The sequence below is a fragment of the Aotus nancymaae genome, unplaced genomic scaffold, assembly GCF_030222135.1.
Source record: "Aotus nancymaae isolate 86718 unplaced genomic scaffold, 86718_ANA_hifiasm-v0.15.2.pri h1tg000115l, whole genome shotgun sequence".
In the NCBI taxonomy this organism is placed as follows: Eukaryota; Metazoa; Chordata; class Mammalia; order Primates; family Aotidae; genus Aotus; species Aotus nancymaae.
Genome location: NW_026988530.1, coordinates 9185018 through 9197904, shown reverse-complemented (window position 1 = coordinate 9197904; position 12887 = coordinate 9185018). Strand labels below are relative to the sequence as shown.

The 12887-nt window shown below is 35.4% G+C and overlaps 1 protein-coding gene across 4 annotated transcripts in view; it reads left to right on the top strand.

The window, feature by feature from the left end:
- The window catches only part of CLCN3 (chloride voltage-gated channel 3), a 102719-nt gene that overhangs the window by 50486 nt on the left and 39346 nt on the right, over positions 1–12887 (top strand). For all 4 annotated transcript variants that reach the window (XM_012457232.2, XM_012457234.2, XM_012457235.2 and 1 more), the window contains one exon: positions 7065–7222. In XM_012457232.2, coding sequence (XP_012312655.1) covers positions 7065–7222 — 158 coding nt within the window. The remainder of the gene's footprint in view (positions 1–7064; positions 7223–12887) is intronic.

The window sequence follows — 12887 nt, the reverse complement described above, 5'->3', positions numbered from 1 at the left end:
GAAATATTATTATAGGAAAAAAAGAGTAGATGTACTTTATGTAGAAGAGAACTGTAATTTATGCTGCGATGGTACCTAAAAGATACATCCTTTATAAATCGTGCACAAGATGAAATTGAGAGGTAAAATGGGATAACTTATACTGTTGCTTTTAAAAAATTTAAATGTATATTATCTCATTTTAGCCTGTATAAGTTTTATCTTGTACAAGTGTAGGTTTCAGAGAACTATATGCAAAGAAACAGTCCAATAGGATTATTTTAAAGCCATTGTTGTTAGAAAACAAAAAACCTTTAAAATTATTTCTCATGTAAGGTATGTAGGCATTCTTGTGATCACATTAGAAATACAGTGTCTTCAAGAACAGAAAATCAAACACCACATGTTCTCACTCATAGGCGGGTGTTGAACAAGGAGAACACATGGACACAGGGAGGGGAGCACTATACACGGGGATCTGTTGCGGGGGAGTAGGGGGGACAGCAGGGGGGTGGGGAGTTGGGGAGGGATAGCATGGGGAGAAATGCCAGATATAGGTGAAGGGGAGGGAGGCAGCAAATCACACTGCCACGTATGCACCTATGCAACAACAACCTTGTAGGTTTTTCACATGTACCCCAAAACCTAAAATGCAATGAAAAAAAAAAAAAAAGAAAAAAAAAAAGAAATACAGTGTCTTCTGCCCAGTTTAGGAGAGGAATTTTCCTTTTCTTTTTCTTCTGTTTTTTTTTTTTTTTTTTTTTGAGACAGAGTCTCGCTCTATCACCAGGCTTGAGTGCGGTGGCGTAATCTCAGCTCACTGTAACCTCTGCCTCCCGGGTTCAAGCGATTCTCCTGCCTCAGCCTCCTGAGTAGCTGGGATTACAGTCACGTGCCACCAAGCCCAGCTAGTTTTTTTGTATTTTTAGTAGAGACGGGGTTTTGCCATTTTGGCCAGGCTGCTCTTGAGTTCCTGACCTCAGGTGATCCGCCCATCTCAGCCTCCCAAAGTGCTGGGATTAAAGGCCTGAGCCACAATGCCCGGCTTCTTCCCCTTCTTTACACTACTCAGATTTTCATGTTTGGCAGAACAAATTATAATAGAAAATATTTGAAATGTCACATACTAAAGTAAATGTTTGGATGTTTGAAAATTTTCTGGTTTTCAGAGATTTTGAATTGCTGAATCTTTGTGTAAATTAAGATGTTAAGAGTAGTTTTCACAGAATAATAATTTGAAAGTCACTGAAAGAATGACATGTGCCTAATGTAAATTTTATGCACTACTGTACCTGTTTCTACCTCATAAAAATGAGAATAGCAGTCTGTATTTTCTACTTCGTCATTCATGAATCTGTTGTTTGCTTATTATCTTCATGCTGCAAATAGTCTGGAAATTCTTTAAATGGGTCAAGTGATGTATTATGGATACACGTTAAATGGTATAGAAATTTCACTTTTTATTTTTTGCATAAAGAGTAATAAGATCAGTAGTCCATGTTTCTTCAGCTCTACCTAGAGAAGGGCAATGTAGGGGGTAAAATGAATTTTGCAAAATATTTTATAGTAGGCTTTTTCTGAAAGTATCTTCAGAGTTACAGAAGTTTAAATATAGTACAAAGAATCCCATATACCCATCACCCTGATTCATGAAGTGTTAATATTTTACCACATTTGTTCATTATGTCTCTATTCTCCGAGTATTATATGTGCCATTATATGCATAATATATAATATGTAGCATTTTATATAGATATACGGCATGTATGCACTATATATTTTTTTTCTGAGCCATGTAAAAAGTAAAATGCAAACATAATGTGCTTTTACTCCTAAGTACTACAGTGTGTATTCCCTCAAGAAAGGACATTTTCTTCTATATAGCTACCGTAGACTTCTACACTTTTCAAAATCAGAACATTTACATTGATACCATACTATGACATGTTCTGTAGACCATTTTCCAATAGGCCGGTTGTCCCACTATGTCCTTTAGTACAAAAGAAAAAGGACTTTTTCCTGGTCTAGGAGCTAATCCTGGAGCACATATTACATTTAGTTGTCATTTCTTTTTTAATCTAGAACAGTTCCTCAGTCATTCTTTATCTTTTATAACTTTGACATTTTTAAAGAATACAATCCATTTATTTTGCAGAATTTCCCTTAGTTTGGGTGTATCTGGTTTTTCCTTACAAGATTCATTTTATGCATTTTTTGGCCAAAATACCAATAGAAGTACTGTACACCTTACCAGAAAGCTATAAGAGGTTTTGATTCTTCCCTGCAAATGCATTTTCTAAAAATCACTTTTAATATTATATAGAAAGCAGAGTCAGATTCTCACATTACAAAAGTTCCTGTTATATTTTTTCTCCAATTGCTTTTTCTCAAGAAAATGTGTGTCCTTTCAGGTAGCTTTTACAAAGTGGAAGTGACTACATAAAATTAGGATGGGGAGCAGGGAAGAACTTTATTAAAACTTTAAGTTTAAGCTTTTGAGTATGTGTTGTATGTAAATGAACACGGGCATCACGATGCAGGTATTGGGCCTTTAAACCCTTGGCCAAGTATGATATAAATTATTTATTCTTGGAGTACTTCTGCTAAAAACACTGAAGTCAGTGTACTACTCTCTTTTTAGAAGTTTTACACCTTTTCTTTTTTGTGGGCCGGAGGGGAAGGAGTCTTGTTCTGTCACACAGGTTGGAGTGCAGTGGCATGATCTCGGCTCACTGCAACCTTTGCCTCCTGGGTTCAAGCAATTCTCCTGTTCCAGCTTCCCGAGTAGCTGGGATTACAGGTGTGCACCATCATGCCTGGCTGATTTTTTGTATATTTAGTAGAGACGGGGGTCTCACCCATGATGGCCAAGCTGGTCTTGAACTCCTGACCTCATGATCTGCCCTCCTTGGCCTCCCAAAGTGCTGGGTGTGAGCCACCACCAGAAGTTTTACACCTTTTCAAAGCACACCTTCTTGTTGTTTTGTTTTTTTGAGACAGAGTTTTGCTCAGTCGTCCAGGCTGGAGTGCATTGGTGCAATCACAGCTCACTTCATTCTCTACTTCCCAGCCTCCAGTAGTCCTCCCACTTCAGCCTTCCAAATAGCTGGGATTTCAGATGCGTACCACCATGCTCAGCTAGTTTTTGTAGAGGTGGGGTTTTGCCATGTTGTCCAGGCTGGTCCTGAGCTCAATCGATCTGTCCTCCTCAGCCTACCAAAGTGCTGGGATTATAGGTGTGAGCCACCACTCCCGGTTTCCAAGGCAGACATTTAAGTTTAATAAATCAGGAGATAAGCGAGAACCCTGTTGGATCTGATAGAAGCAAACAAACATTTATTATTACTGTTACATTGTTTAAAATACTAGCCCCTTCTATATTCATGTCCTGTTTTGTCTGCCTCTTAGAATTATCAAAAAAAAAAAAAAAACCCTACTCAATAGTTTATTTGACTTATATCTCAGCAGTAATAAAATTAGTTAATAGTATTGGCATCATGGTTCTTTGTGCATTTCTCCCTTATCCTACCCCCAAATTGATTTCAAATAATCTCTTGCTCTAGTCTAAGAATGTTTATATTGATGGGCCATGGTGGCTCACGCCTGTAATCCCAACACTTTGGGAGGCCAAGGAGGGTGGATCACAAGGTCAGGAGTTCAAGACCGGCCTGGCCAACATGGTGAAACACCGTCTCTACTAAAAATTCAAAAATTAGCCAGGCATAGTGGTAGGCACCTGTAGTCCCAGCCACTTGGGATACTGAGGCAAGAGAATCGCTTAAACCCAGGAGGTAGAGGTTGCAGCGAGCCAAGATCATGCCACTGCACTCCAGCCTGGGCAAAAGAGTGAGACTCCGTCTCAAAAAAAAAAAAAAAAGTTTACAGTGATTATGAAAAGTTCAGATTCTGGCTTTAACATATATAATTGTTTCTTTATCTGTAAACAGAAGAGAATGAGTTTGTTCAAACCAGAAAGACTGCAAGAATAGTCTGGAAATTTTGCTCCATTCCTTAAAGGTTCTATAATAAAATAAACATGTCGTGTGTTTTATTTTTACAATTTTTTATATTCTATATCAAATAATGTTCAGTAATCTCTAGGTAATTTTTGGCATTAAAATCTATATTACAAAATAATTTGAGGGTATAATTTATAATCACTTATGCTAAAATCACCTATTTGAAATTATGTATGAGGTTTTCAAAGTTTATAGTGCTTTGGAAAAAATGTAAATGTTTCTTTGCTTATATATCTTTATTATAAGCTGTAGTACATATCATATAGTTGTCAAGGATGCTGATAGATACTTAATATTTAAAGGTGACTTGTTTAAAGTTACTCAGCTGTCTAGGACTAGAAGCTGGCCATTTTGGTAACAGTTTGTTGCTCTATTTACTTATATGATGATTGGATTCATTAGAATTTCTGTATTTTCATAGCTATATCCATGGTCCTGTGAAAATATTGTGTTTGTGCTTATACATATATTTATAGTAAGTACAAAGTAGAAAATGAAAGTTCATTTTCTGCTTTTGACAATTCTGGTCCCCAGAGATAACCTTTGTTAATATATTGTCTCATGTTTGATCATACTGTTTTCTCTGTATTCATGAGCATACCTGTGAAGCATAATTTTTAAACCAAAATAAATGTTACACAGTAATTTACATACTAAAAATGCTAATCTACACCTGACCCTTTTTTTTAAAACTGCGATATATTGTAGCCAACTTTTTATAGGTATATATTGATCAACCTTATTCTTTTTACTGCTGCATTATATTTCATTGCATAAATGTACATAATTCATTACCAATAGATAAGACATTTCCATGGGTTTGGATTTTTCAGTATTACAAATAATGGTTCAATGAAATATTTAAGTCTTTGTGCACTTGTGGAATTAATTCCTAGAGTAGAACCCTTATATTTTGATAGGTATTTCCAAATTGCCTCCCAAAATGCTTGTATCTCTTTACTTCCACTGTCAGGTCTAATAATTTTCACTCAGATTATCGTTATTTCTTACCCAGTCTGTTTTTTACACTCTAAACTCTTTATCTTTTCTTTTTTGAGACAGTGTCTTGCTCTGTGGCCTAAGTTGAAATGTAGTGGTGCGATCATGGCTCATTGCAGCCTCAGCCAACCTGGGCTCAGGCAATTCTCCCAACTTAGCCTACTGAGTAGCTGGGACTACAGGTGCATATCACCACACCTAGCTCTTTTTTTGTATTTTTAGCAGAGATAGGGTTTTGCCATGTTGCCCAAGCTGGTCTCAAATTCCTGAGCTCAAACAATCCACCCATCTCATTCTCCCAAAATGCTGGGAATTACAGGCATGAGACACTGCGCCTGGCCCAAAAACTCTTTTTCTAACAGTAATATAAATTGTCTTTTACAGACTATACTTATATCATGTTTCTTCTTTCAGAAATAGGTGTTAAATGTGTCTAACATGGAATGTATCTCATTGTGAAACCGTAGCCTAATTTATCTCAAATTACAGTTGAAAATTCATATTTTTTTAGAAAATTTTCTTAGGTTAATCCCACCTAATTCAAGGTACTACAGACTCAAGATTTCTTTCTTTTTAACAAATTATAGGTAACATCACTAAATTTATAGTGAAAGAATATTGGAACCTTGGAACTTCAGTATTTGAACTTTGTTGTGACATGTAATTTGTTTTATTATAAAAATATTATATTGTACCTGGAAGTCAGGGACAGTTTATTATTATTATTATTTGTATCTCCTACACTGTATAGAAAAGTGCTATTTATATAAAAAAAATTCTTAATAGAAGTCTTCAGTTGTAAAGTCTGCTGTATAGTCTTTAGATCAGGGATTGGCAAACTATGAGTCCTGTGGCAAATCCTGTCCTTCACCTGTTTTATAAATAAAGTTTTATTGGAACACATTCAGACTCATTCACGTACATATTGTCTATGATTTCTTTTGTGCTACTGTGGCAGAACTGAGTTGTTGCAACTGTGTGGCGTCCAAAACCTCAAATACTTACTCTCTGGCTCTTGGCCAACTCATTTTAGCTTGTAAACACTTTGGCATTAATATGTTGTTGTTTTTTTTTGTATAGCATATAGTAAGATGTTCTGCCCACACTGTGCATAATTTATGGATTTATTCAAGGATTTATGCAAGTGTAGCTGCAAGAAAAAAAAACGTAGAAGTGAACTTGCTAGGTTGAAGAGCATCTGTGTGTATTAAATTTTGCTAGCTTTTGCCTTCCCAAAGGCAAATATGAATTCCAGTTCATATTTAAACTTAAATATGAATTCCAGTTCATATTTAAACTACTAATTTTGTGATAGGGCCTCCTTTATCATAGCTCTGCTAATTTAGTGCATTCACACACTTTGTCTTTACTAATCTGCTAGAGGAAAATGATACTGTGGATTTGATTTGCATTTATTTTTATGTGTTAGATTGAGCCTGTTTTCATATGTAAAAGCCACTTGTCTTTTTCTTGAGCTGTCTTTTAATGTCCTTCCTGATACATTTCTCCAGTCTTTGTTCCTCATATAAGATATGTAGTGAACATGTGTCAAAGATTTATTTGACTCTAATGCGGGAATCAGCCCGATGACAAGGCTGATTCAGAGGAGGATGTATGAGACTGAAGTGTAGCCTCAGTGAAAGAAAGCAAATTCTTACAGGGCAAAAACACCACCACGACAACTCTAAGGGTTATTTTTTCTGTGGGACAGAATTCATGTGCATTTTACCAGGTAAAAAATAAGATTTTTAATTTATTTTTTACAGGGCATTTTCTAATTTTACAGTGTTTTCCCTAATCAGTAGTAAATAGTCATTCAAAATTCTCCAGAGCATCAGGTGACTATTATGCAGGCGAATTGTTGATAATTGGGTTTGAGTTTAAAAGGACATGCCATAGTCTTTTGCCTTTATTTCCAAGTTTTGGATAATTTTTCTTAACATTTTCCTCTAATTGAAATGATTTCAAGTGATATTATTTCTGTATGACTTAATAATGAACTTCTAAGAAGGTCACATAGCTCACTATTGTCTCTTCTAAAACATCTTTTCCTTTTTTCCTCTGTAGGAACTCATTATACAATGACAAATGGAGGCAGCATTAACAGTTCTACACATTTACTGGATCTTTTGGATGAACCAATTCCAGGTGTTGGTACATATGATGATTTCCATACTATTGATTGGGTGCGAGAAAAATGTAAAGACAGAGAAAGGCACAGACGGGTAAGTGTTTTTAGTAATTTTAAAAAATATAGTATATAATTAGATCATTTAATAATGCATTTCTGCCAGTGATCTCAGGCTGCCAAAATATGTTTACATTTAATATAAGTAAATGTCTACATTTCATATGTGGTACATGTTTTTTTTCTTTTTTCTGTGTTTAATTTTTTTAGTTTACTTATACCCTGTATCTTTCCAGAAAGGATTTAGGTAGCTAAAAAAACAGGAAATACAATCAGAAGGAAAGGGGAAAATACAGTACAGGAGTTGGGGGAAGAACAGGGCAAGTTCAAGATATGGAGGTCATCATGATTTTTGGCTTTGAGCAGCCCAGCAGCTAAGGCAAAAAAGGAAACTCATTGCATAATTCTTACCTGTTGAAATAGAAGAAGTCTACTGGGGGCAGATAGTTTTCTGGGATTTTGCTCTTTTCTTTCATCCCCTTTCCCAGTGTTTGATTCTGAGATATTTCTCAACTTGGATCCCAAATAAAGCTTATTGAATGTTAGAATGATTTGCTAACTGTTTTTTTTTTAATGGCTTTAACATATAAAAGTACAATTTATGGATCCTTTTTGTTTGTGGTCATGACTTCCTGAAAATGTAATCCAAAGTACATTTTTAAAAATTAATTAATCAATTTATATATTTAGGCAGTGTCTCACTCTTCTGCCCAGACTGGAGTGCTGTGGTGTGATCTTGGCTCACTGCAACCTCCGTCTCCCGGGTTCAAGTGGTTCTCCTGCCTCAGCCTCCTGAGTAGCTAGGACTACAAACATGTGTACCATCATGTCTCATGGCTAGTTTTTATACAAAATACGTTTTTTAAGAAACAAAATATATATATTTTTTGAGACAAAGTCTCATTCTGTCGCCCAGGCTGGAGTGCAGTGGTGAGTCTTGGTTCACTGCAATCTCCGCCTCCCAGGTTCAAGCGATTCTTATACTCAGCCTCCTGAGTAGCTGGAATTACAATTCTGTGCCATCACACCAAGCTAATTTTTGTATTTTTAGTAGAGATGGGGTTTCACCATTTTGGCCAGGCTAGTCTTGAACTCCTGGCCTCAAGTGATTTGCTGACCTCAGCCTCCCAAAGTAGAAAATCTTTTTGAAAAATAAAATTCGAAATCTCAGAAGCCCATGTATAATTTTGGTGTTGGAAATCTACTTGTCAATGAAAATGACTATTTACACAGATTAATTATAAGCTTCCATATTAATGTACACATGGGTGTGAAACCTGAAATTGAAATTACATTATATTGTTTATGAAAGGTACAGCTTCTGAGATTCATCAGATGATAATTACATTCAGTATGTATCTAAAAATAAGTACATGAAATCGGTGCTTTAATCCAGTGATTCTTAAACTTTTTGGTCTCAGATTCTCTTTAAATTCTTAAAAAAATATTGAAGAACCCCAAGGAGACTTTGTTTATGTGGTTTTTATCAACAGATATTTACCATATTAGACACCTCATACACAGATAATATAGTTGGAAAAGCAATGAGTTTTTTAATAGTCTTTTAAAATTATTGCAAATATTCTTTTTTGATACTACACTAAAATGACAGTTGATAGTTTCTTAAAGATTAGTTATAATGTGTACTTTAAAACTGCAACAGTGAACCTTGTCTTCTGTTACATTAAAATCCATTGATTTTGAACCTTGAACTTTGAATATATTATTTTATAACATGCAATGATCATTTGGAAAATACTGATTCACTGATCTATGTGGATCTTTTAAATGTTGACACTTTTATTATAGGATATAATTTAAAAATCACATTTGTTAATTTTACCTTCGATCTCTTCAGAAAAGTCTCTAAATATTGGGAACCTCTCATCCTCACAGTGATGGATACAAGTTTCCTAAAATTCTAATTTTTACTGAATAGCTCAAATTCTATCATTAGAAACAAATACACATTTATTTTACTTAAAAATGACAGGATTACTTGGTTTCATTATTGAGAAAATATCTGTTAGATTCCCAAGTCTGAAAAACCGTAGTTTGGTGTCACTCTTTCAAGTAAAAATGGTATTCCATGTAAGGGTCTAGTTTATTTTGCAACTCAAATAAATTATACAAGTGCTTTTCTTTAGGACATAACCTCACACTTCCACATGCAGCAGATATGTATAGTTATGCCTAGTTCCTTATGCATAGTTCTTATTTCATCACACAAAATATTAAAAACACTGAGTGATTGAGGCATTGCAGTTTTTACTACTTCCATCAAAGATGCTCTTATTTGAAGCTTTTATTTATTTTATTTATTTATGTATTTGATTTTACGGGGAAGCATGGCAGTCACGAATGTAATGACTGTCACTACATTTGAGTGACACTGCCTGATTTTTGCTAAGGAGCCAACAGTTTTGCCATTGGTTTTGCATTTTCAGTAAAAATGTCAACACAGTGAAAAAAATACATAATGTCTTGTATATTTTGTAAACAGTTTTCTTTTTCAGACCCCTTGAAAAGAGTCTCAGGGATCCTTCAAGGTGTCTGTTGCCCAGGCTGAAGTGCAGTGGTGTAATCTCAACTCACTGCAACCTCTGTCTTCAGACTCAAGCAGTTCTCATGCTTCAGCCTCCCAAGTAGCTGGGGTTACAGGTGTGCACCACCACACCTGGCTAATTTTGTAGTTTTAGTAGAGATGGGGTTTCACCATGTTGGCCAGGCTGATCTCAAACTCCTGGCCTCAAGTAATCCACCTGTCTCGGCCTCCCAAAGTGCTGGGATCACAGGTGGGAGCCACTGCACTGGGCCTACGTTAAATTTTAAAGTCTTTCTATGTCAATGCATATACCCAACCTCATTCTTTTTTTCAGTGAACTTTTTTGTAATACTTGTAGCCTTCCTATCCCAGATTATTTTGAAGCAAATTGACATTCTGTAATTTCAAATATTGCTATTTCAGTATTTTACAAAATGGTTGCAGTTTAATTGTTGTTCCATTTTTATTTATTAGCTTACATATTTTATGGAGAGTTTACCTCACATCAACCATTTGGATTCCCTGAAGTACAGATGGTACAGGGAAGGGAGTACTCTTGAAATACTAGGTTCCTTAGCGTCCTCAGAGTTGACCAGTGAGATGTTTTGCTTGCTTGTCTGCTGTTTGTTTCTGTGTCTTCATGGACTCGTGGATTTAAGTATATTTGTGTTTTAATCATCACGGTTATTATCCTTATTGATGTTCATATTCATTTTAGATTAGTGGGAGCTTATTTAGTTTACAATCTGTGTCCGTTGTCATGTCCTTAGATAATCCTAATCCTAATTCATCATAGATATTTCCTGCAGCAAACCTGGAATCAGCCATTTCTCCAAGGAGCTCTGATTCCACTGAAGGAAAATATATAGATACAATCTGGGCACTAAGTGGTACTTGTTACTTGTGGGTTGCCTATTGTTTCTAGCCTCCTAAGTTTACGTGACTCTTCTAATTTAAATTCGTAACTGTAGGGCTAAACCTCTAGTTCTTAAATCTGCGTTTCCTTTAAGTCATGACAAAATTTGACCATCACAAACATAGTCATTTCATTTACCCTACAATACACACATACAACATTGTCAGAATAACAGTACCAACACCATCACCAACAATATGCCTACTGAAAAATTTTAGGTAATCTGCCTCCAGCTTACTGGGTAGCTGGGACTGCAGGTACACACCACCACTCCTGGCTTTTTTTTTTTTTTTTAAAGAGACTAGGCCTTGCTATGTTACTCAGGCTATTCTGAAACTCCTAGTCTCAAACAGTCCTCCTCCCTTTGCCTTCCAAAGTGCGGAGATTACAGGTGTGAGCCACTGTGTCTGGCCTATTCTTTATTTAATCCACCGCAGTTGTTCATACAAATTACTTTGTTGTAAAGTCCCTTGGAATTGTTTCTTCTGTGTCATTATGTTACCAATTAGATGCACCTTAGATTCATTAAATTTTACTTCAATTTTTAAGGTTTGCTTTTTAGATTTAGTTTTTTTTTTTAATATAAATACATGAAGTATTTCCATGGTTCCAAAGTTAAATGTACAAAACAGGTATGTTGAGAGAAGTGTAGTTTCTATCTCTGTCCCATCCAGCCTGTTTTCTTCTTTCCCTTATAAGTAATAATTTACATTTTTAACTTCATGGTTTACCTTCTGATTTTTAAAAATATAAGAATATATATTTACATTCCTGTCTTTTAGCATACTTTTAGCCATCTTGCTTTTTTTTCTGCGTAACACTACATCTGTCTCATTCTTTTTTAATTGCTGCAGAATTTTTCATTACATAGGTATACTGCAGTTTATTTAGCTGATGCTATATTGATGAACAATGATTTCCAGATTTTTGTTAGGAACAGTGATGATTGATCTCTCTGTACATGTATCTTTTTTACTTGGTATACTCTATCAAGCAGCTACTTCAGTGCTTCACTCTGGTGCTGTGCTAATTAATTATATAAAGAAAACAGCAGTGACTCAGTCTGAAAACAACTTAATATCATCATGTTTTCTTACACGTTACATTTATTTTTATTGAGGAAAAGCAGCATGGGGTTTAGTGATTATTTTTGAAAGAAGTAATCTATTTCTAATTCTAAAGAATAGTTAATATCTGTGTTTGATTTCTTAAAGGGTAGAAGAATTAAAATCACCATTCAACTTAGAACTTACTGTATCACTTTAGTGAGGAATTGTGACTTTAATAGACCTGATGCTTGAAATAGACTGGGTCATTGAATTCCAGCTGTAGCCCTCCTTCAGAACAGTCGAGCACTGAAGTCCTGGGCTGAGAAAATGGCTTTTAAAAGCAACAATCCTAGTAGAACAGAAGAGGTGTGGACTAGTTAGGGATAGGTTTAGAAGTATATTCTTAGTAACAGAGATGAGACTTACCTTCTTGTGTTTTAGTATAGTGAGATCTGGATCAAATCTATTACTCTCTTGTTAATCTCCTGACTTCCTACACTATATCCAGTAGAGGACACTTTTGCCTTACGTTGTAAAGAAAGAGCCTCTGGACTCTACCAATGGGATTGGAGCTCTCCAAACCTGCATATTAAAAGGCCTATGAGTTTTAGGGGGTCCCTTTGTCCACATGATTATTCAGTAATACATTTTATCTATGGGCATGGTTTATACACAGATCCTATCTTTTAAAGAACATTATAATCTACTTACCTGCTAGGACCAGAGAATGACAGATAATTCAGACCATATTGTCTTACAGAAGACATATATAAAAGATAGCTGTGTGTACCAATTGAAGTTCAAATTTAATAATATTTGAAACAATCTAGGTCAGATTTTATGTAGTTTGTGCACCCTTTGCACTCAAATCTCAAGGTTCTTATTAAAATGCAGATCTTGGCTGGATGCAGTGGTTCAGGCTCACACCTGTAATCCCAGCACTTTGGGAGGCCAAGGTGGGTGGATCACTTGAGCTCAGAAGTTCAAGACCAGCCTGGCCAACATAGCAAGTCCGTATCTTATTTATTAAAAGGAAAAAAAACTTTTTAATAAAAAATAAATGCAGATCTTTGGTAAAGACTTGTCATCTGGTTTACAGGTATAACAACTGTCTATAATGTAATTTTGCCCCAAACTTACCTTTTCCATTATTTAGTTCAGAAATTACTGTTCTATGTATGGTAAATGAGAA